Below are 25,807 nucleotides of genomic sequence, written 5' to 3'. Positions count from 1 at the left end.
GAGCTCATTTACTCTCCCTCTTCATCCTCTGTATATAACCCACCATCTGCATATCTATATTTACTCTCCCTCTTCATCCTCTGTATACAACCAACCATCTATATATCTGTATCATAGTGTCACAACGCTCCCTCGCCTCCTCAATTATGGAGTTAATAGACCTCTTTATTCTTGGTTTCTCCGTAGTCTTTCTCGCCCTGTGGTGGCGATCCTCTGTCACCTCCGGGGAATCCAACAACCTCCCTCCAGGGCCGCCAGGTTGGCCGCTTGTGGGCAACTTGTTCCAGGTTATCCTACAGCGCCGTCATTTTATTTTTTTGATCCGTGATTTGCGTGCAAAGTATGGTCCAATCTTCACTATGCAAATGGGTCAACGTACTTTGGTTATAGTCACCAGCCCCGAGCTCATCCATGAAGCTTTAATTAAGAAAGGCTCTGTCTTTGCCAGCAGGCCACCGGACTCTCCAATCCGGCTGGTGTTCAGTGTTGGGAAATGTGCAGTCAATTCAGCAGAATACGGGCCTCTCTGGCGAACTCTTCGCCGGAACTTTGTTGCAGAGCTGATAAGCCCGGTGAGAATCAAGCAATGCACTTGGATACGAGAATGGGCTATGGAGAATCACATGAAGAAGCTCCAAAATGAGGCCCTTGAAAATGGTTGTGTAGATGTGATGGAAATCTGTAGGTTCACAATATGCAGTATTCTAGTATGCATATGCTTCGGTGCCAAAATCCCAGAAGAATGGATTAAGGATATTGACAGTATCACAAAGGATGTTATGCTTATAACCACGCCACAGCTCCCCGATTTCTTGCCAGTACTCACTCCATTGTTTCGCAGGCAGATGAAAAAAGCGAAAGAGCTAAGGAAGGCACAGATAGGGTGCTTGGTTCCTTTGATAAGGAACAGAAGAGCTTATGTGGAGAAAGGTGAAAACATTGGCTCACTGATGGTGAGTCCAGTTGGCGCAGCCTATGTGGACTCTCTTTTTGGGCTTGAGGCACCGGGCCGTGGTCGTTTGGGAGAGGAAGAGCTCGTGACACTTTGCACAGAAGTGTTTGTTGCTGGTATCGACACTAGTACAAGTGTGCTTCAATGGGCTTTTCTTGAATTAGTTCTAAATCAAGAAATTCAAGAAAAGCTGTACAGGGAAATTGTTGAGAGTGTGGGCAAATATGGGCTAATCACTGAAGACCAAGTAGAGAAAATGCCATATCTCAATGCAGTGGTTAAGGAAACTTTACGGATACATTCTCCAGCCCACTTCACATTGTCACATGCAACCACCGAGGAGACTGAGCTCGGCGGCTACAAGATTCCGACCAACGTCAATGTGGAGTTTTACATTGAGTGGATGACAGAGGATCCGAATTTATGGAAAGATCCAGGTGTGTTCCGACCCGAGAGGTTCATGGAAGGGGATGGAGTTGGAGTGGACCTTACAGGAACTAAGGGCACGGTGAAGATGTTGCCGTTTGGGGCAGGGAGGAGAACTTGCCCGGGCCTTGCTCTTGGCATGTTACATGTAAACCTAATGCTTGCTAGAATGGTCCAAGCTTTCAAGTGGGTACCCACACCCACTGGTCCACCTGACCCCACAGAGACCTTTGCTTTCACTGTGGTTATGAAAAATCCTCTCAAAGCGGTCATATTGTCTAGGTAAAAGAAATAAATGAACAGGTTACATATGGGTTCCATTTGTAATTTTATGTAGTGGCTTTTAATTTTACTGGAAGTTGAAGATTTTTATATCCAATAAAAATGGACTGCTTTAATTAGTAGTTGCAAAGTTGGATTATTTAAGATATTCATACATAATTAATTAAAATTTACATATAATTAAAATAATGAGTATATAAATTAAAATATTATTAAATTTATTTTTATATAAAATCAAATTTATAATAGTACCATCCATCAACTTAATTTGTCTTTTTTGTTCCTTGCAAATATGAATTCTATTATAAACTTCTCAATCTCTATAAATTCAGCACAACAGAAAATGGCAAAACCCTTCATTCAATTTTCGATCACTGATTGCTAATGCTCACCTACACCTCTGCTCCTTACATAAATTTTCTGTCAGAGGCCTTTAATTTAGACACAAGTCCTAGGCCAGACCTCGCAACTCTCATTAACCAACTACCTATTTTATGACTTTTGTCTATTTCCGTGGTTGATAAAAGAATCAGCCTGGAAGATTCCGGATGACTCCCTTTTTCTCCTGTCTCTGTAATCAACAGAAAAAGAAAAGCAGGGCTCTTTAATCTTTTGCATGGTTCTTGAACTTTTGTCCACACGCAAGAAATGTAGACAGTTTGGGAGTTTATGGAGAGGTGATTTTAGTATGAATTCCACGCGAGTTCCAAGCTTTTAAAGGATTATACATTTATATCAAGAACATTGCTCAATGGTTGCATCTTGCATGATGTGATAGTGATGTAAGGCTACATTTTTTCAATCTTCACCGTTTTGGTTGTTGTAGTCTTAAATATACCTGACAGTATAATTAAATTCCCTGAATTCTGATCGAGGCAGCACAGAAGTGTGCAGGTGCAAGCTCATTTCAACTGGCATTTTTAGATCAGAAGAGCACAAACACAATGCCACTGCTGCCAGCTACTTTCTCCAGAACGTAGTACGACCTGTGAGCAAAGAATTCACCACCCAGTTTAAATAATTGGTAATGTTAACAGTTTTATGGTTGAATATTTATCTCATGATCTAAAACTACTGAAACTCAACTTGCCTTATGGTTGGCTTCTAAGATTTTTTGACTTCCTAAGATGACTATAGAGAAATGGGAGAAATGAAGTTTTGGATTTTTATCCAAGTACTAATCTTTGCTATTGGTTTTCAGGCCGGTCAAAAATTTCTTACAAGGCTGGATCTCCATGGTGGAGATGCAGAATTGCTTAGAATTGGGACGAGTTACCAACTGGAAATTTTTTTTTTTTTTTTTTACAGCTATTACTTTGGGTCAATCAAGATATGACTCATGTTCAAAAGGTTCTTAATTACCATCGTTGCAGAGTTAACTCATCTCCAAGGTGATTCTTTTTCCCCAACACTGTTGATAAATAGAAGGGATATGACGTGTAGGCAAGGATTGTCAAAGGAAGGATTCAATTTGAAGGTCGAGGAATTGAGAGCATTGTGATGTGTTTGTAAAAGCAAGCCTGAGGCAAATACAATTTTGACGAGAAGATAAGAGCTCTGTAGTTTTACATGGTTAGATATTGTGTTTCTCTCAATATGGTACCAGTAAGATGAACAGCTACCTTCGTCATAACTTGTTTTGGCTCATCTCATTAATTTCAGTTATATTATTTGTTTTCTTTTCTAATTTTTTAAAAATGTAAAGTACACAGTTAAAGTTTTGTAATACACAGTGATGAATTTGGATTCTGAACATTATCTGTGTTGAACGATTGGAATCACCAGGAAAAATACTGTAGCAGTCCCCCAAGCATAGAATAAAGATTGTAGCTGTCCCCTAAGTATAGAATATGAATATCTATTATTTTCTCAATATATATATATATGTATTTTTTGATGCCATACAAAGTGGGTTGTTTATTTCACTAACTACAACTTTTCAACAATTCATCCATTGGATTTCTTGACACATAATTGTGCAATGCATTCGAACTCCTTGACCAAAATCTCACAGGATTTTTCTTGCAATTTGTGTTCAAACTTCTAGGAAATATCAAATGATCTTAAGTAGACTACTAATTTTCATGAGTATGCTCAGGTGCTAGTTCTGCTAGCTTTATGGTTGGAAATATAATCTCTGTACCAAGTTGCTGATAGTTTTTGGGTTCTTTTGAGGGTCGAAAAATCAACATGGTAAAGCCCAAACCTTATCGTATATCCATCCATCCACTCAAAGTTGTCAAGCAATGACCAGGCGAAGTACCCTCGTACATCTGCTCCTTCCCTGACCATTTTTTCAAATAAATTATAAATAAATTGGCCTCTCCAACAATGTGCCTCAAGAAGTCAATATATATATATATATATATATATATATATATACACTCAACTCAACTCAACTAAGCCTTTATCCCAAAAATTTAGAGTCGGCTATATGGATTCGCTTTCTCCATTCTAAATGATTTTGGGTTAAATCCTTAGAAATTTGTAATACTTCTAGGTCATGTTGTACTACTCTTCTCCAAGTCAATTTAGGTCTACCCATTTTTTTCTTTCTATCCTCTAACCTAATGCGCTCTATTTGTCTAACTGGAGACTCCGTATGTCTACGCTTCACATGACCAAACCACCTCAATCTCCCTTCTCTCAACTTATCCTCAATTGGCACAACTCCTACCTTTTCTCTAATACTCTCATTACGGACTTTATCTAGTCTAGTATGGCCACTCATCCACCTTAACATTCTCATCTCTGCAACTCTTATCTTAGACACATACGGCTCCTTCAGTGCCCAATACTCACTACCATATAACATAACCGGTCGTATGACTGTACGGTAAAATTTTCCTTTCAACTTATTGGGAATCTTGCGACTACATAAAACTCCCGTGGCACATCTCCACTTCAACCATCCGACTTTAATCCTATTGTCGATACCATATTTTGACCGATCACCGAAGTCAAGGGACTTTAAAATCGACTCCCAGCAGACGTCATTCGATCACAAATGATTTTTCCGAACACATCGATTGCTCGATCATGAAATAAATAGATCCCACACTTAGTTAATTATTTTCTGATCTCTTATCGGAGGGGTTCGAATCAATGACGGGTCTCCGGACCATCTAGTCTCGTCTCCGATCTCTCTTTACAAATATTGTGGAAAGTCATTTAGCTAATGCTAGAATCGGGTTCCTCACTTGTATGTCCCAGATATTTCTTGAAATAAAGTTAAAGGTTTCTGTCCGGTCTACTGACGATCCTGATCTTAAGAATTCAAATTAAGTCTTTCCAATGTTCTGAAAATTTACTCGTTGTTTGGTCATGGCTAAGTCCAGTCTCAGGCTTACAATGTTTTCCGATCTCTTATACTTAGGTTAATGGTGGCTTTCAGGTTTGATGTTGTAACACCCCTAATTTTTAAATTTATTATTTTATGAGTAACTATTAATACTTTAAATTATTTAAATTTTAGGAAATTATTTGAAATTTTTCGGATTTTAGAAATCGAGTTCGATTTTCCGAAAATATAAAACTTTGATGATTTTTAAAAATTAATTTAAAGACCACGTGGCAAAACTAAAAATATATTTGGACTCTACGAATTTTTCTGAGTTTTTTAGAATTTTTTCGAAATTTTTGGGCCTCGTTTTCAGTCTCAAGGCAGAGTAAAAATTTAAAATTTTGTATCATAAATCAAACCGGCAGAATCGAACGGGATTGGATCGGACCGGTCGAATCGGACCGACCTCCCTCCTTTTCTTCTCTTCCCCGCGCATCCCAACCCTTCTTCCTCTCTCTCCCATTTTCTCTCTCCTCCCTCCTCCCCACGCCGGCCAGCCACCGCCCCAGCCTCCCTAGCTCGCGGAGCACTGCCTCACCCTTCCCTCCTCATCGGCGGCCACCTGGAACGCCGGGAAAGCGCGCACGAAGACCCCCGACGCGCAGCGCGCCGCTTCAGCTTTCCGGCCAGAATTCGGTCGATCGAGCCACCAATTGGGTCGGGTCTTATGTCAAACACCATCTACACCTCGAAAGCTTTCCATAGACACCAAGAACACAAAATCCATCGAGCGGTTTGTCCAATTTTTGTCCGGAAAGTTTTAGCCCATTTCGACTTTTAGGCTAGATTTCTCGTAAACCGTGAACCCCAGGAGAAAACCGAGAGTACCAGAGCGCTCCACTCGTCGAGAGCTTCGCGGCAATATAAATTTCAAAATTTTCTGACACCATTTTTCTGTGGGTCCCACAAAACTTCGTTGTGTTTTTTCTGAGCATTAAATGAGCTTAGAAAATTTCGTAAAAATTATATACTAACCCCCGTGTTGTGGGCTTCGTGTAGGTACCTTCAATTTGTAAAAATTCGACAGTTGCCCCGGTCAGTGAATTTCCGGCCACACAGACCGGCTACCGAAAAAGTCTTGGAATTGGATCGAGATTTTGGCTACCCCATCGTTGTCAGACGTCCCGAGCTCGTCCCCGAAGTCGAAATCGGCTTAGGTAAACCCGAACCTTGCTTTTTTATAATTTCTAGTGCTTGAATTGGATTAAAAATCCATAAAATATTCGTGGTAGCTCAAAAAATTATGATTCTTTTTTTGCATTAGCTTAGTAATATTGCTAAGGACCGCGGGGTAAAGTTTTAGAATTTTTAGAGCTTATTTGGGTAGTTTTTGCAAAAAAAGGTCAATTATAAGGACTAAACTGTAATTTTACATATTGTGATTGATGACTGTTTGGATGGGCCCAGGAGGGGCTGTGTGATATGATTGAGTTGTGGGTGTATGGTTTGTGGATATAGAAGTACGTTTTAAGCCCTTTTGCAGGTTGGGTAGGTACTAAGTATAGGGGAGACTCTGCCGGATTTCGGCACGACTTAGGATATCTTTGGTCTTTTTTTTAGTTTGTATTGAGTCAAATTTATTAAATGAATAAAATTGTCAGGTGAGCCGGGACAACCTTCCTCCTCCGCCCAGCCGTCATAGTGACTTCAATTGAGTCTATGAGTAAAATATTAATTTTAATTATAATTTCGATATTATTATATATTCAAGCATGCCCATGCATCACTTATAAAATATGTATCTATGTAGTTAAACTCTAGGCACATTTTATGTTGCATTCACAATTGTTCAAGTGCCATGGATGTTGTTGTAGTAATTTGGAGCAGTGTGCGTGAGTTGGCGTGCGTGTGGTATGGTGTTGGCTATGAACAGGATGGATAGACACGGCTTGAGATCTTCGCTTGAACCCGGTCCTTCGGGGTAGACACGGCTTGAGTTCTTCGCTGGGACCCCGATTTGGTTTATTAAGCGAAAGCCCGGCTTGAGTTCTTCGTTAGCACATGTTGGATTAAGAGGGCTGTATAGGGGATCAGCTTTCATATATGTATTGTTTGACCTTATCGGGTATGTGAGTGCTCCAGATTACCTTTTTGCTGTTATTATGTGAAAATATTGACGATGTTGCATTTCACTCTACAGGGTGCATTAGCTTTAGATAGCTATAGAGATTATGGTTAAAATTGATATTTTACTCTCTAAGTCGAACGCTCACTCCTGTTCATTATTTTTTCAGGCTACAGGAGGATTATTGTTGTAGTTAACCTGCTTTTCTTCTTCACATGTCGTTTATTTATGTTTGTGTAATTCTGTTAACTCCTAGAATTTCTGCATGTGTTAGAAGTATTTATTTAATTTGGGTCTATAATATAATTTACCATGCTGGACCTGTAAACTTATTATATGCATATATGTTGGACTGGATGAGGGAGCTGAGCTCCCATTTGACTTTATGTTATTATGAGTATGTGGAGGGTGAGCTGAGCTCCCCAATTGATTATATATTGTATTTACAGGTCGGGTGAGTCAAAAACTCCCCGTTAAAAGGTCTACTTTATGGCCGAACTCTGTCCGGTTGAATTCTTGAAATTGGGCCCAAATGGGCCTTAGATTTGGGTTGAGGAATAGGTAGGCTTACTACAGGCCTTGGAGGCTTTAGGCTGGCCCAGGTTCTAGTACCGGTCCGGCCCATAGGTTGGGTCGTGACAGATGTCCAATACATTCAAACAATTAAGTACTCATACAATTTACACGCTTTCCGATCTCATCAAGAATTTGAACAAAAAAAAGGACTTTAATTCATTTCAAAATAAAATTTACAAGTCATTCGGTTAGAGGGCCTCCCCCAGCCTATTCTCTAGGTACATCATCATTTCTCTCATGCTCTCTCTCTCTCTCTGGCTCCTCGTCGCTCTCATCTTCAGCCTCTGGGGTGAGCTCATTCATCCAAGAGAAGTTCTCTTCAGGATACCGTTTCCTCAGCTCGGCCAGAAGGTCATCATGGGCGTTCACATAAGCCCCGGCCTACTTTGTGGTGCTCTCCTCTTCCTTAGCTTGGAGTTCCTTATCCTTGGCTCCGAGCTCTTCCTCCTTCGCCCGAAGGTCTTCAGCATAACGAGCGAGATTGACAGACCGACTAGCTCAGGAGTCTTCAAGTTCTCGCTCCACCTCCGCTATCCTCTCCTCATAATGCTTCATCCGATCTTCCATTCTGGCGATGTAGTCATTAGCAGAGAAGAGCTGAGCTTGTATAGCTAAGGCGTCTTGGACCGCCTTAAGGATCTCCTTCTTTAAGGCGTGGGCTTTCTCTCTGAGTACGTGCTGATTTGCAATGGCCTCTAAGCCTAAGCTCATTGTCTGAGCTAAGATATCATCCATGCTCTCCTCTGCCAATCAGCTCTGATCTTCTTGGAAGCAAATGGAAGCTCCCATGACTTTGGCTAGGCCGGGATTCCCCCTTATAGAGTAGTTTCTTTCCAGCGATTAGATCAAAAGTTGAGCACCCCAGGAAAGTGTCCTAATCGTAGGACCTGAAAATTCCCCTTTCACATTGGAAAAGATCGGAGGAGGCGAGGGAGGCGGAAGCTCGATTTGCCAAGGAGCAGGAGTGACGACCTCTACCTCAGGGATCGGTTGCTCCTGAGATCGGGGAGGAGAGCTCGGCACCTCTACTAATTCACGATGAGGGGTCTGAGCATCAGCAATGGTGGCCCCCTTCATCGCCTGCACTTTTCTGAAGACCTCCCTCTTTCGCTTGCGGCTCTCCTTGGAAGCATCGCCGCCCGCCATACCTGCACAGAAAAGAAGTCAGTGAGTTGGCTAAGATTCAAAGACCAGAGATATGGGTAGTACCAGGGCCGAGGTCAAAGAGCTGAAGCTCGTATTCTTCTTCAGTGATCAGCCGCATCATCCAATACTTCAGTTCGGCCATCACCGCGTCTAAGAAAGAGAATTTCTGAGTGGACGCCTGAGACTTTAACTCTTTCACCATGGCGTCTTCGTCCTTATTTAAGACGATCTTCTTCGGGATCAGAGCGACCAGGTGTTGCCAACTCTGTGGGATACCTTCAAAGCCATTCCGAATCTTGCTCCTCAAAATAAAGAACCGGTTCTTCCAATTATTCAATGAAGAAGGGAGATCGGTAAAGAGGGAGCAGTTAGGCTTAGCCTGAAAGAACCAGAACTCATCATCCTTCCTTCGGGCAAGCCTATGTAGCTCAGCAAAGACTTTAGCCGTGGGTTCCAGTCCCTTAGCTCGACAGAGGCCTCGGAAAGCTATTAGAGTCCGCTAGGAGTTCGGATGCACTTGAGCTATCGAGACGTGGTGGAACTTTAGGACGGCCTTGTAAAATTCGTCTAAAGGAAAACGGAGCCTGGCCTTCAGCTGCTCTTCATACACCATGATGAGATCACTCTCATCGAAGAAGTGATCGGCCCGATGATCGCCGTGGCATTTGATCAGTTCAAAGGAGTCGATCTGCAGATTGTACTCCTGACTTATAGATTGAAGATCGGTTTCTCTCAGGACTGAAGGCAACTCATCCACTAGCAGGTTTTCTCTCCTGGAAGATGCTCGCCTCGATCGCCGCAAATGACCAAGAATCGTCTTTGGCTGGTTCGACCACCTAATCTAATTACATCGCCCTCTTCCGAGGTCCACGAAACATGGATGGAAGGTGGGCTCGCAGCCCTCTGACCCTCGGCGCCGCTCATTTTCAAGAAAACAAAAGAAGTTTAACTAAGAAAAGGATCAAAATCCTTACCGGAATGTGATCAGTGCTAGAAAAACTTGAAGAAATGAGAGAATGCTGAGATTGCTAGCAAAGTTCTGAAAATGACATAAGGGAGCAACTGATTGACCCTCCCCCTATTTATACCCGTCTGAGCATTTAATGCTCACAAAGTCCCAAGCGGCGCATCGGTTAGCGAAATTGGCTCGCTTTCCTGACACGTCGCGGGAAGGTTCAAGAAACACAATAATAAAATCGAATAAATGAGATCGGTTAGCTAGGGTTATCGGATTGGGTAAACTTTCAAAGCCACAGATTGGCTAATGACGATTTAGTTAGAGATCAGATCGGATATGCACATCAGAGATCGAAAAAATAACTAATGCAATAATTAAATAATAACCTTCAAATACAATTTCATTTCATTTCCAAAAGGTCAGATTACATCATTTGGGCGATCTCAAGAGATCGGATTACATCATCAAGGGAATCTTTAAAGATTAGATTACATCATTTGGGCGATCTTTAAAGATTAGTACTACATCTTACCCAGTAAGAGCCTATGTCAAAGCTTAGTCTTGTGACTGAATCAAAAGATGTGTTTGATCAGAAAGCTAGCCACAAGTATTGGATAGATGTGCGGTTCAGATAGGGTGACTCTGACTCTCATGATGGTGAGCGAAGTCATCGTCGATGTCCTCACCAGAACTGAGCTGCAGTCGGGACGCTCGATATGGTGAGGAGCCAAATGAACTTTAAGAGGCGGTCACCGACATTGAGATTGAAATTAGCAGTCTTCTTGCCCGAGATCGGTTCACCGATTAGATTTGTAGATCGATTCGAGATCGGCACAATCGTCACTTTCGATCTTGATCGATAAATTAGTCTGGTTCCTTCATTGTCATTAGATGTTGTCCTTATGGTTCTCCGATCGCCGGGATCATAAATTTTCAGGCGAAGGGCGAAAAAAACAGTCAGAAAAAGATCAAAAGCAGTCACCATAATCAGAATTGTTACTGGAATAGCTAGATTGGAGAAATGGAGAAACTAGAGGAGGAGAAATGAAGTATGAAGGGGATTTCTCATTGGTGTATATATATAGGGCTTGAGCATTTATTGCATGCAGAAATCGAAACGTGTGCATCGATAACTGAAGAATTAATTGCTTTGACCAAGGCAGGTCAGATAACAAGAAAGATCTAGAATTGGAGAGATCGGGGAATGAGAAGGGACCTGATACTAGAGAGATCGAAAAAGGAGAGGGTCATAATAGGGAGAGTGGAAGAAATAGAGATCTAAAAGCACGAAGGGATTAAAATAACTTTCAATCAACTCTCTTCATAATCAGAGCTGAGTTAGTTAAAGCGTTGCAAACGGATCAAATCTTCATCGCATGCCTCAGTTGCAGAAACGCCTACCTAGCTGACAGACGCCAAAACAGTTATGGCAATTCTGTACACCTCGATCTCTACCGTTGATCATACTTGTAAGGATGAACTCGGAGCCCTTAGATCAAAAAGTAGACGACAGGATTGGCGCTTTTCATTCTCAGCCCTCGGATTCATTTTGTAAGGCAAGACCCCGAGCCGTTGGATTAAGAGAAGAAAGGATGGATGTTCTGAATAAAATCTCAACCCTCCATTTTGATTCTCTTTAATTCTCAGACGTCGGATGGTGTCCTTTTGAATGTAAACCCTTCGTCTCCCCTGATGAGATCCTGACCCTACATAAGAAGCACCCTTTTCCTATAAATACCTGCATGCAATACTGTAGAGGGGATGGGCAAAAAAAAGATGGTGGTGATTATTGTGGAAAGACTTTGAAATTTGATTCAGTCTTGCTACTTTGCCATTCTAAGATTTTGAGAAACTTTGGAAACCAGTTTTCTTAAGTATCTTCATTGAAGGAGTTTTTGGACCCTGAAATTCTTCATTTTCAGTGTCTGTTCATTACTCTGTGAGACCATTTTTCATTTTTCGTCCATTTTCGTCTTCGCCGCCCTAACATTAGTATATTACTCTCCAAGCTTAACTGCATTCTGACTCGGTTCCCGTCGCTTCGTGAACTGCATTCTGATCTGGTTCCCGTTACTCTGAAGTAAGCATTAGTCTTTCGGCCGTCAGCTTCCAGCTCTGCAATATTTGAGGATTCTGGAGTCATTCCATCCGTCGCCTTAACCTTCCACAGGTAAGTGTCCAGACTGTCATTTTCCCGAATACTCATGTTTTATTTTATCTGTTTTTGTTCTTGAAATTTCTATTATGTTCAGTCGCACTAAAATCCCAACGTAGATTATTCAGGCCCATAGTTATTTCCCGAGTCTTCTTCTTCTATTCATTCGTAAACTCTATTTATCTCTTCTTAGTTTTTATTTCTTTCAAAAATAGATGTTCTGGTTGTGGACAACCTGTAGGTAATTTAAAAGATATTGGTAGAAGTATCTTAACGTGAAAGTTTTCGAACAAATAAAAATAACAAAAGGATAGTCGTAACAAAAGGTCGAATAGTAGGTTGGATGAATAAGTTATGAGGTCAGGCTACGAAACGAGCCCAAAAGATGACATAATGGAGCAGGAATCGAGATAAGATTAGGTCCCGGATCAGTAACCAAAAGAGATCGGATATCGCTAGCCAAAAGAGCTTTGATAAGGCAATCACATAGGTGATCGGCGAGAAGTTTGGTCTTGTATCCACCCTCTAGTTATAAGGCTCAGTGGGTTAAGAAAAGCTTTGCGCGGGTTTCTGGCGCTCCCTGGCGCTAGAATCCTTAGTTCAAAGTCTTTACTTAAAATTTTAAACCGAATGCTTTAAGAGATCGGGGGAGAGTTCTTACCTAATTCTTATTCCAAATTTAAATACGGAGATCGGATGAGAGTTCTTATCCGAAACCCTTTACTTAAAACTTTAAACCGAATACTTTAAGAGATCGGTGGAGAGTTCTTACCTGATTCTCATTCCAAATTTAAACACGGAGATCGGAGGACAGTTCTTATCTGAGATCCTTTACTTAAAACTTTAAACCCAATACTTTAAGAGATCGGGGGAGAGTTCTTACCTAATTCTCATTCAAATTTAAATAAAACACGAAGATCGAAAGAGAGTTCTTATCCGAGATCCTTCACTCAAAACTTTAAACCTGATTCTCATTCAAATTTAAATAAAACACGGAGATCGGAGGAGAGTTCTTATCCGAGATCCTTCACTCAAAAGTTTAAACCCGATTCTCATTCAAATTTAAATAAAACACGGAGATCGGAGGAGAGTTCTTATCTGAGACCCTTCACTTAAAATTTTAAACAAAATATTTTAGGAGATCGGGAGAGAGTTCTTATTCAATTTTCGCCAAAATCTTAATAATGTACGCGGAGTTCGGAGGAGAGTTCTTATCCGAAATCTCCCGCTTAAAACTCTAAAAAACATACCTAGAGAGCAGTAGAAACTACTTATCCGAGCTCTCTTAACAAAATCCAAATTAAAATAACACAATCCCAAAACACAAGATAACTTTACTTGATACCTATTCACTAAAGGGCCATCTCGTGAACTCGTGTTTTTGGGCAACCAAAAATAAGTGAAATATCAAATATTCCTTTATGCCGCACAAAGGATTAACATCATCACTATCCCAACCCTCTGATTATCTTTTTAACCTATGAAGAGCATAAAATTAAATCTGTTTACCCTCGTTGAGGGATGAGGCAGGGTGCCTAACACATTTCCCGCCCGTATACGGACCTCGAACCTAGAATCTCTGTTTTCGAAGTGGTTTTTTTTAATCTATTTTCACAAATGGTTTTCTTTAATTTCCCTCAAAATTAAAATGGTGACTCTTCACTTTACCCACTTTGGTGAAGAGCTTTGTCGAGGCGACTGCAAATTACCTTGCGACACCTATGACTAACATCCTCCTCACATCCCCCATCTATTTGAAGGACTGAGTCGAGATATTTAAAGTGATTACTTTGGGACAGTACCACTCTATCCAAACTACCTCCTTGTCTATCACTAGTTTGGTCTTCACTGAACTTGCAATGCATGTATTCTATCTTCGTTCTACTTAACTTAAAGCCCTTTAACTCTAGAGTACTTCTTCAAAGCTCTAGCTTTCTATTGACTCATTCTCGTATCTCATATATCAGAATAATATCATCAGCAAACATCATGCACCAAGGAATACTCTCTTATATATGTTTCGTCAATTCATCTAAAACTAATGTAAAAAGGTAAAGACTTATAGCTGATTCTTGGTGTAATCCAATTAAGATTGGAAAATCTCTTGTGTCCCCTCCCACTGTGCACATAATAGTAGTTGCTCCTTCATACATATCTTTCAACACTTGTATGTATCTAATAGATACCCTCTTTTGTTATAACACACTCCATAAGACATCTCTTGGAACACTATCATAAGCCTTCTCCAAATCAATTAAAACCATGAGTAGATCTTTCTTCACATCTATATATATATATATGTGTGTGTGTGTGTGTGTGTGTGTGTGTGTGTGTATAGGAATTCAAGAGGAGAAAAAAAGGTAAGAGGGTTAGGTGGGCAATGATGATACTACCTCACTGCCATTGCCAGAGCATCCAAGTAGTTGCTCATGTACTCCACTCTCTTGACATCATTGAGTAAAACTTCAGTAGTGGTATTGCAATTTTCTTTGTCACCTAATCCTATGAGAACAGCACAATTATGCAAGAAAATTTTGGTTCAAAGTAGAGACCAAGACATTAAAAAGAAAAAAGAATCATATATCTTGTGGCAACACACTAGTGGGTGGTCTGCACTTACCATTTTCTGCGATGAACATTGGGATGTTGTTGTATCTTTCTTTTATTTGTCTTTTTTTTTTTTTTCCATTCTTTGAGGATAAACATATAGCCAATCAACTGAGGTCTACGCAAGTACAAGACTTTAAGTTTTTCATAGAAAATAAAAAGCTAAAATATTGGATGAAGATAAGCTAAGGTCACATACAGGTTCTCCAGTGAAGACACCATCCTTCTCTGCAGTCCGCCAAGCAGAGCCGTCTATCTTTGTAACTCCTGGACCTTGGTCACAAAAAGAAAATATGCAGTCCTTTATGTAGAAATTATTGTAGTGGTTAATGCCAATGAAGTTTAGTCCACTCTTCAGTTTCTCCAGTTCATAATTTGAAAATGCAGGTAAGTTTTCTCCTAGAATTTCATGCATCTCTGTTGGATATCTTCTAAGTATAATCGGGTCTAGAAACCTGGAAGTGTCATCGAATAACATCAAGAGCTCTGTCTACAGTTATGTTTTTACTACCATCAAAGTAATCCTTAGGACACAAGATTAGGCGTGTAACTGAGTTGAGTCAAGTATGGTGCCAAGCTATAGCTCGACTTGATTCTAAAACTCGAAAACTCCACAGACTTCATCGAACTTTATTTTTTTAGAGCTCAAACTTGACTTGATAAGATATATGAAGTATTTGAGCTCAACTCGACTCGACTTGACTTGATAACTATAAATAAAAGTTTAGACTCTCAAATAAAAGCTCAAATAACCTCATTTGAGCTCAAAATAGAGTTTGATTATTTTTTCAATTATATAATAATAAACTGGTGTAAAAATTGTAATTTTAGGCTTACTTAATTGGGCTAGCAAGCTAGTCAAGTCAAGTATTAGGTTACTTAAATTTGACTCACTAAGCTACTTGACCTTGAGCTTTGACTTGTTTAAACTTGAGTCAATCTCAAGTATTTTCTGAGCCGAACTCGAATAACTTATTTAGTAGCTTGACCCTTTTACACCCCCCTACACAAGATGCCATTCTTGCACAGATAAAGACAGATCCTTACCAGTTCAAATAGAAAGCTTGAGCTCTCTCAACTGCTAGTTTGTCTTCCAAGGAACTGCTAATGGGTTCAAACCACATGGCATTCATTACAATTCCTATGCTGCCACCTTGTTCTTTCTGAATGCTATTGAGGGTAACATTCCAACTGATGTCTATAGAATCAGGCTTCATTGATTATGTCCACATTTATATCAATGAATATCATAAATATATGAAATTAGTGATTATTCTGTCATTCAGGACAGAAATGCTGTTATCTGTTTGGGATTTGGCATATTCACTCAATTTAAGTACCTGGTATTTAGTTCTGTAAACATTAACAGCAGTTGCATGTGATAGTATCATGTTATGGGCAGCGATAAAAGGCTCTTTCTCTGAATCTCCACGGCTACAGTTCCCAAATGAGCTGGAGCAACGAGCTGGTGGGAAAATTCCTGATCTATAACTACGAATTGCTGCAACATTAGCCTTATTGAAGGTGGACCAGTATTTAACTCTGTCTCCAAAGGATTTGAAAAATATTTCCGCATAATATTTGAAGTCCTCCCTAAAAAATTGAATTCATATCAGCTAAACCCAAGAGGCATATCCCTAACAGTAATGCAGGATACAGGCAGAGCGGGAGATCTGAGACTTACTGTATTTCACGACTCAGCCAAACTCCATATCTGTCTTCAAGTTCCTGAGGAATGTCATAGTGAGTCAATGACACAAAGGGTTGGATTCCTGAATCAAGAACAAAAAGAATATCATTGTGGAAACATGATACAAGATCTATAACTATATAAAAGACAGCTACTAATGATGAAACAATAAGATTATGATGATAAATAGATTTTCTTTTTTTTCTGATCACATTGTGACAATCAGGCTATTTTACACATTTCTGACTATTTAATCTGAAAATTGAATTAACCTTTATGCAGAAGGGCATTAATGAACTTGTTATAATGATTGACGCCGGCTTGGTTCGCATTTCCAAATCTTCCCTCTGGCTCAAGAAAAGATGATAGTTAGAGATGGAATTAACAGTGCTTTAATCAGACTAGTAAAACATTTTCTAGTGAAGAAATTATACACTCACTGGGTAGGACTCTTGCCCATGATATGGAGAAACGATAGCTATTGACTCCAATATATTCCATGAGATCAAAATCTTCCAGTTTTCTCATGTCACAAGAAACCTAATTGGTCAGTTTCCTTTGCATTGCAATGGATTCATGCTAACATATAATTTTCTTCTCAATTTGGTGACTTGGATATAGTCGGATCATTTTTATGGGATCCCTTCACTACCTTGATCAAGAAGTACACACTCGGGTTCTTGAACTGCAGCTTATAAGCTTTAAGGTGTCACTGAACTTTATATCCATATCAGAAATAAAGAAATTGAAAAAAATGAAAAGGAAAAAGAAAGCAAAAAAAGCACCAATGTGGAGATAAAAACCATTAAATCACACCAACATGTACAAGGAAAGTGGGCTTCATTTATAATTGGTTAATTAGTTTTATTAGTATACAAATCTAAGTGTGGTGTCATGTCCAAATAAGGCATCTACATTTGATACTGTAGATGATTTGACATGTTAACCACCGGATTCTAAGTGATTGCATACTTAATGATCATAATGGTTTCTTTTGAAATAAATTATTTGTAAAAAAAGAATTCAATTGAATTATCACACAATCATATTTATTTCTATTTCTTTTAAAATGATTTTTTTTAAATTAAAAAGAATTAAATTCTTTAATTTCAAATATGACAATTGACTAAAAAAATCAATTGAATTGAATTCTCATAAAATATGCATATGCATATTTAAGTCTTTGGATTAGCCATTTCTTAAAGTGTAATAGTGTCTCTAAATTGTCTTATCCCTTCCATAGCCTCACTTCACTGGAACAATAAGTTTGTAATACCCTTTTTATATGCTGCAGTTGAAACCTGTATGCCACTCCAGTTCTAATTACGGACTTGGTTTTCTACTTCCGAAAGGGAAACCATAGATGACAATGACAAAATTGTTGGATGATTTAAAAAAATTGGTTACTTTGATTTCTTTAATGGGTCCTGCTAGATATTTTGTGCAAGAACTCTGGGAAGAATAAAGAGGAAATCAAACTTTTGCTGGGATGCAAGAGAAAATCAAACTCAGATACACTAAAAAAGGAATGCATATTCATCAACCGAAGACAGGAATAATGTTAATGAAGTTGCAGCAGTATAGATGCATTTTTCAGATTGGATGGATGAAAATTCACAAACTGGGAAAAATGGAGCTGACATTTAAGCAGATTCATATGTACCAAGAAACTTGTAAAAAAAATTTGCTCAATGTGTAAAATGAGCACCAGATATTGATGATAATGATCCACAGCAATGTCTCCATTAGTTCCGTCTAAGATATTACCTAGCAAAAATCCACACAACTGTTACTACAAGAAGAAAGAGGTCAAAATTGGAAGCATAATACAGAAAAAGAAAAAACAATTGAAGTATAAAATGTAAGCCATCTAACCAGGCTTGTTAGTAAAAGTGTCCCAATTGTTAAGGCCTTTACCATCACTCAAATATGCTCCTTCATACTGTGCAAAGATGAAAAATGCATAATGGCTTAAAGAAAATTTGATTACTCTTTGAGTGTGAGAAGGAGAGAAGGAAATTAAGCAACATCATGATACCTGGTAAGAAGAAGATGCAGTTCCAAACAGAAAGCTGCTTGAAAATGGAGAGGCATCAGAACTCCTCTTTAGAGATGGAATTGCATGGTAACATAAGAACTGAGAACAACACTTCGAACAGTAAGAAAGTGTAATATAAGAGCCAAAACTCCATAACAAAGAACTAGTAATAGAAAAATATGTTTAAGAAGGAGAGAGAGAAATCATTGAGATCAAAAAAACAAGCAGAGAAATTTATAAAAGAAATATAAACAAACAGGACCCTCTTGAAGTCTTCACCTGCTATATGTCTGCCAAAAGGTACTTGTCTGCATGTCATGTAGCATTAGGCTAGATCCAAGCAAACCATGACAAAAACCAAGCATCACAATATAAATAAGAATCTTGCTAACATAAATAGTCATCAATAGATGTAACAGGATCCAGATAATGATTCCATATCTAATTTGAAATAACCCAGGCAAATTATAAATGAGCGAGAAACAGTGATGTGATGTCAACAAAGAAGAAAAAAAAATGAAATTAGACAAAAATAAAATAGATTAAAAGTCAGAAACAAAACAAGAAATTAATGATTAATTGACTAATTGATCAAAAAAGCAAGCCAACCAAACTTATATCATTATGCAATGTAGGTGTCATTACTGTTAAACATCAGACATATTTTGGCTAATGTATACTCATGAATCCCATCAACAGATTTGCATATCTTTTTTACTGTTTACAAATATTGTTTTACCGGGTCATAACATCAGTTAAAGGTAATATTTATGGAGAAATTATTTGATAATGACAAAATTTTAAGCTTCACCACAGCTTATTAGCCAAATGGTACAAAAATAGCACTTCTAGTAAAGCTTCACCAATCCACTATTCCTAGGGCTAGGGAAATCTTGAATTCACTATTCCTCCTCTCCTTGTTGCACAAGGATCTACAGTAACAGACTGATGATCTCATGATAGAGAACTTCAATTCTATGTCCCTTCAGGGACAGGCATGATATGGGAATCTCCAACAAGCAGGACCAAATCCATGTGTGCTTCTGTGAATAATGATGGGAACCTCTTGCTCCTTGATGAAGCTGACAACTTCATATGGCAGACCATAACCCATTGATATGATATTGCCTGCCTAGTAGCCTCAAATCCATATTTCACCAGAAAATTACTATGATGGGTGCCCCCAGCCAGCTTGATTTGTAGAGAAGATGGCAATCTGGTGCTTTACACAGCTACACATGTGAATCTGTTTCTGTATCCAAGTTAACACTTTACTCAGATTCTTCTTTTGAGTACCTGCTCTTGCCACTGATCTGCTTTTAATTAGGTTCCCCAAGCCAACAAGATTCATAAGCAAGTTCATATTTCAGTAAGAAAAAATACTCATGCCACACAGAGTCACAAAGAGGGTAAATATGTTGTTCTATTTTATCCTTGCTCCTTATCCATGTCACTGCTTTACTTGTTCTAAACTCTATATGTGAAGCGCACTTGAAGTGATAGTTGGAAATCCAATTGGTGGTAGAAAATATTGCTGATCATTGGCTGCAGATTGGAGATTAGTAAGCATTACTGGGAGTCAAAAATTTTCCTCCCTTTTGCCCCTTCCATAGTTGATGATGTCTTCCACATTCTAAACTAACTCTGAGAATTGTCTCTACTTTATACAACTAACTTGGGCCTAAAGAAGCCCATAAAGGTACAATGATAAGGCAGAATTAAAGGCTGAGGCGTCACAGCCCATCAGATTTTTCTGCGGAGTTTCCTTCCATGTAATGAAAGGTGGTGTCCAACAAGCTCAATTCAGACAGTGAGCAACTAGAACACTGAGATTCCAATTTTCTGCTTTTTACATGTATGGGAACAGTGAAATCATCTTATAATATCAGTCAAGAAATTGCTTGCTTTATTGTACTTGCGCTTGTGCATCAAAACATGGTCTCCAAAATTTTCTTTATTGATTATCAAGGCATTACACAGAGGAAAGGAAATTGCAACCTACTTCACCAGCAATTATAAGTACATTACAGATTATCACTCTGATCTTGAAAAAGAAACTGCAGTTAACTGCCTTAGCAAGGTTGATTCCCTTTGATTGCCTAGAAGCCATCACCAGTGATTGTTAATTGAAAGCCATTGCCAAAATTTTCAATCAAAAGCCATCACCAATCATTCCGGCCGAACTAGAATCTTCATTCTAACTCTTCTGTCATCTAATGCTTACATCAAAACCTTTGAATTCTTGATTCCTTCACTGCTTTGCCTGCTCAACAAATATCAGAACAGTGTTAGACATGTTCAAATGATCAATCTAACCCTAAGTGCATGTTTGGTGTAAAGTAATTAAATGTAACGTATTCATTGTTCAATTATATCATACCAAACATGCACAAGTGTTGTAGTTTCACTAGTGCAAAGTTGAGATAAAGGGACATTTCCAAATCAGTTTCACATGCTAATCTAATATATACTTATGATGCAATTTCCTAGCTTTTAATTATCATCTTATAAACTCATAGTATGATGAACTCTATTCCACAATCAAGTAGAACCAAGCCCTGCACTCACTAAATCCATGAAGCCTTCAAGCAACTATGCAAAAGAATAAGAATTCAAATATCTTGCCTCAATCTCAAGGAAAGGATTTGATTCGGCCTTTTCCCTTGCTATTAGGATCCCCAGAGAAGACTGAAAGGCTATTTAAAAGATTTTTGTCTCCATACAAACAAGTGGCATGAGAAAAGCAAATTTGTCCAGGCATGTTAAAAGTGTATGGTCCCTCCCCAACCCCCACCCCCCACCAAACCCTCTTCTCTTCCCTTCTCTCTTCTACCCACCCCCTAAGAAAAAAGACCCTTCTGACTGTCAAACTTAACGTGCATAGTGATGAGAATATACCTGTGAATACAGGAATGTGCCAAGGATTGCGATGGCAGCTCCAAGGGCATTGACAGGTTGGACAGGGGTGTGGAAGATGATGATGGAGGAGACGATGACGGATATCCGCTTCATTGTGTTTCCAATGCTAAATGTCAATGGAGAGATTTGATCAAGAGACATGTATGAAACTTGATTATATAGGTGATAGAAAATACTCTGCGCCGCCACCCACCTGCCAATTCCAGGCCACAGAAATTTTTCTTAACAAAGTATAAAAAATGAAATAAAGTTATTATTTTGGACTCAATCAATACCACAAACTAAGAACATCCATCACGTCAGGATTACTGCAATTATTTACAACCAAGCAGAGGAGAGGAATAAAAATGCCTCTCATGAGAAATGTATAGAACACCAAACATGGACAAAAATGAAAGATCTTAGATGTTGAATGACTAATTAAAATCTTTAAAGAATACCAAAGTGATGGGATTTTTCTTGTATGGTAAAGAATTTCCCAGAGTGATATTTTATCAGGCACAAACTTGGATACTTTTCAGTGTCTACAACACGCAAATTACTATCAGAGACCCAAAAACCAAGCTAGTGTTTTCTTCGGTGCTTAAAAGTACATTGTATAGGAAGGCTAGCTTAAAACAAAGAATTCCACTTCCAGTTTAACAAGCCTCCATAACCAGAATTACAATAAGCAGACAATGATAACGATTCAGTCTATGAGCCAACAAGCAATTTTAACCGATGAATCAAGTAAGTGATCATCCAGTTAATCAAATATCTTTACCCCCCGCTTGGGTTTAAATTCAAGAGCCGACAGATATTGTATTGACCTTAAGTCTTGTTGTTCATCATCATGTTCAAATTAGTTGTCATGGTCTAAAAAGTTATCACCAGTGTTTTATTTACTACTAAATGACTCTCTAATTTATAATGAAATAGATGTAATCACCCAAACTATTTAAAGTATCTATCAATTGATTTTGCAATCTCCAACTGTGTAATTAAGGACGTGTATAGCAAAGAGATAATAAAAAAGCTAATGAGATTAGGTTATAGTCATTACCAAACAAAATTGGGTCCAACTTGAGCAAGAGCATTTTGCCAGCCAGCAGCCCACATCTTAGGGCCCTCCATAGCTATTGCAAAAGGGGTAAGGATCAACAAAGACAAAATAGACAAACAAGCATAGTAGTTCATCCCACTAACAGAATTCCCCTTCATCCCCTTCTTTGAGAATATGTTCCGAAACACAAATGCCAAATTGGAGATCATAGCCCCCATAAACCCTGAGGCAGAAAGCAACATAATTTGGATCTCAAATACTGAAGTCCACTAGAAAATGATAGAAATCTATCCTTCAAAATTTTATAGAATATCAAAATAAGAAAGAGATAATCTCTCCCATTAAATTAAATTTTACAACAAAAGCAAGTTTTCTTACCAGTCATGTTGAAATTGAGCTCAGTGACAGCTGCCAGAGCGCAACCTCCAATAATTGGCGCAAGTGATAGATAAACAGGCACAGGGAATGTCTCACCCAACAGAAATCTTGACACCAGAACACTGAAAGCAGGCTCGCCGCTCTTGATGATGTGAGTGAACGACACTGCAACTTTAGACATGCTCACAGTTGCAGCCACATGCCCAATTGTGTGAGCAACCGCAACCTAAAACAAAATGCATAGAGAAAAATACTCAATCGCAACTACGTAAACCCATATCCCCTGTTTTTTCGTTCAAGATGTAACTGCAAGTTTCATGCACAGTTTCGCAATGCTACGGATAAATTAATAGCTTCTCTCAACTAGGCCAAATGGTATCAATCGGAACTACAGATTACCAAGCAGAAATAAACCCAGAAAAGCTTCAAATTACTTACAGGAAACAGAGTCTTCCAAAACTCGAACTCAGTTTTTGGGGCATCAGCGATCCTCGTAGCCCAAGAAATCAGCATCAAGAGAGACCCACAAGCAAGGGAGAGCGTAGAAGTGAGCCAAGGATAAGGGAAAGCATTCAAGACCTTTTTGTTATAAATATTGAACACCACATTCAAAGCCCACCAAGTAGCAAAGTATATCCCAATCTTGATCTTCTGTGCTGCCTGCTCGTCAGGAAGCTCTATGTTAATGTCCAGTGGCCGCGACCGGTCAGCTTCATAGGCATTGCAAACAGTCACTGGCTTCTTTTGTGAAGGTTTTGCAGAAAATTTAAAGTTCTCGACAGAAGAAATGTGAAGGGGCTTATCTGAAGTCAATGAAGGGACAAAGTTATGGTCTTTTTGAGAATTATGAATAACGGGTAGAGGAGAAAATAGAGTTTTAAGAGCTGAACGCTTTCTGGGTAGGAAATCAGAAGAAGCGAAAGTGGAGTGCGAGTGATTTAGTGAAGAGATCATGGTGTTCATGTTCTATAGTATAGTACAGGCTCAACGCTACAAACAAAAGAATGTGCTAAATGAAAATGGTGTCAAAAGGAGTATCTTTTCTTTCTTGAAACTAAGTTTGTTTCCCGTGAAATTATCAGAATGCAGATAATATATATAGGTATGAAAAGCAGAATTGTGAAGATACTCTTTGGTATATCGGCGTGTTGGTGAAGATGAAAGGAAGCTCAGAAGTTGCAATTCCTTTCCCAAGGAGGAAAGGTTGGAGTAGAAGGCGTTTATATAGGGACGAGGCGAGCAACAGTGTGGAAAACCAGATGGCAGCGGCAAGGCGGCAGGATGGACCAGCACAAGTGCAACTGTGATATTTGCGGAAATTACTCAAATATCCTTTTACTGATTTCTTCTTTTAATTTTTATTTCATGAACTCGATGCTCAAATATTTTATGGTTTAATGCATAATTTCATCTTACACAACTCAACTCAAATTGGTTCAATTTATATTTTAAAATTTTATTTTAATAATATTTATTAAATTTATTTATAAATTTTAATTTAATTAAAATTAAAAAAATTAAGAAAATAATTTTCTTAATTTTTGAATTAAATTAAAAATTTAAGAAATTTAATCTAAAAATTAAAAAAAAATCTTAATTTTTACTTAAATAAAAAAATACATGATAAATTAAAAAAAATAAAATTAAGAAAATAATTTTCTTAATTTTTGAATAAAATTAAAAATTTAAGAAATTTAACCTAAAAATAAAAAAATTCTTAATTTTTACTTAAATAAAAAAATGCATATTTTTTTATCAAAAATTAAATTAAAAATTTCTAAAAAATACATAATAAAATTAATATTTACATTTATAGTATATAATTCATTATTTGGATTTTCGTAAGAGATGATAGGCTGATCAAACTTTTCAAGCCCTGTTCATTCAACGTTTGAATCTCTGAAATCTAGCTGTAGAACAAGAATTGAACGTTCCAACTCGTTTAAGTTTCTGTTTTTTGGTCAGCAGTTCTCTCCACCAACTTTCACGAATTGATTGATGTAATTGTTGTCAAGAAATTGCCAATTTACCCTGGCAAAATGGGATATTTCCATCTCCCTTCCTTCCACAAAAATATTTCCAACCATCCATTTTCTGGGCGGAAACAGCCATTTATGATTTATATTTTCGGTCCAACCGCCTTCAATAATTTAAATAAGTGCGAATCTCAGTCGTCAATATACTGTGATATGAATCAAACCCATCCTGGCTAGCTAGATGGTAGATGTTACAGTGTTATACTTCACCTTTTCCTTTGTAAAAATCTGCACAGCCAATTGCCTGCAACAACTCCCAAAGCAGATGTGCGCCTAAAGAGGACAATACAATGAGCTAATTGATTAACGTGCAGAGTGAAGGAGACACATCTGGGCGTCTGGCCTGGCCTTGCTAAATTAGCAGCCGCTAAAATCATGTCCAACTTGGTGTTTGTTGAACTGGGTTGATTGTGATTTATGTTGTTTGTCTTTCTTTTTGGACAGATGAAAACTTTCAAGCTTAGAAAAAAAATCTTTAATGATTTTTATTTATATGCACATGGCTGTGTTGGTGTGCAATTTAATCAGTGGTGTCTTCATTTGACTTTGGAGCTAAGCTGTAATCATGCAGGGCATCAATGAATGCCGAATTGAGTTTATAGAGACCTTCGATTTTATTAGAGCCGCTTAATTGTGTTGGGCAGGGGACAAGTAGACGAGGCCCAGTTAATTCGGTCTTGAGAGTTGAACGGTTCGCAATTTTAAATCGGTTCGAAATTGCCACTCCAAGAGCTAAATTCGGTTTCCTCCTCACTTGGACTGTAAATCAGACTAAATTGAAATTGATAATTTGATTCAGCGACTCAATTTGATTCGGCTTTTTTATTAAAAAATAAAGAAAAGAAAACTGAAAATTTCTCTATTCAAATTAAAATGAACCAAATCAATAGTACTCAGAAATCACTAAAATTGTTCATGAATTGGCTTCTTGTGGTCTGGTTCAGTGCCTAACCGGCTACAGTCCAAACCTTCCCTTCCAAACCGTGGCCATGCTTAGCTGCAAGCCCAAATTGGTTAGGAGGGGCACGTGTTTGTTCAGGCATATGCAAGATTGCAAGTAATACTTGACCCATGGACCTCCTTAGAGGGTGCAGACCATATTCAGCAAACTCAAAAAATTTCCAAGATCGTTCCAGTTCCATGATTATTCTAGTTCTTTAAAGAGTTACGGTCCTCTCCATTAACCTGTTTTCT

At 38.5% G+C, this 25,807-nt stretch overlaps 2 protein-coding genes and 1 pseudogene across 2 annotated transcripts; 1 reads left to right on the top strand and 2 right to left on the bottom strand.

The window, feature by feature from the left end:
- LOC110638353 (cytochrome P450 77A1-like) lies at positions 1 to 1,776 on the top strand. The gene has a single exon (XM_021788904.2). It carries the CDS (start codon positions 147 to 149, stop codon positions 1,662 to 1,664), a length of 1,518 nt encoding a protein of 505 aa, XP_021644596.1. The 5' UTR covers positions 1 to 146; the 3' UTR covers positions 1,665 to 1,776.
- Positions 1,777 to 2,389: 613 nt separating this feature from the next.
- On the bottom strand, positions 2,390 to 18,468 carry LOC110638360 (beta-glucosidase 46-like; annotated as a pseudogene).
- A 1,706-nt stretch (positions 18,469 to 20,174) lies between these two features.
- LOC110636625 (glucose-6-phosphate/phosphate translocator 2, chloroplastic) lies at positions 20,175 to 23,783 on the bottom strand. Its single transcript, XM_021786415.2, has 5 exons — positions 23,016 to 23,783; positions 22,578 to 22,803; positions 22,200 to 22,422; positions 21,137 to 21,350; positions 20,175 to 20,501 (listed from the first exon to the last, which is right to left on the bottom strand). Exons 1-5 carry the CDS (start codon positions 23,538 to 23,540, stop codon positions 20,490 to 20,492), a joined length of 1,200 nt encoding a protein of 399 aa, XP_021642107.1. The 5' UTR covers positions 23,541 to 23,783; the 3' UTR covers positions 20,175 to 20,489.
- Positions 23,784 to 25,807: the final 2,024 nt, after the last annotated feature.

Source organism: Hevea brasiliensis, chromosome 18 (assembly GCF_030052815.1).
Source record: "Hevea brasiliensis isolate MT/VB/25A 57/8 chromosome 18, ASM3005281v1, whole genome shotgun sequence".
Taxonomy (NCBI): Eukaryota; Viridiplantae; Streptophyta; class Magnoliopsida; order Malpighiales; family Euphorbiaceae; genus Hevea; species Hevea brasiliensis.
Note: the sequence above shows the minus strand (reverse complement) of the source record. Positions and strands in the feature narration are given on the sequence as shown.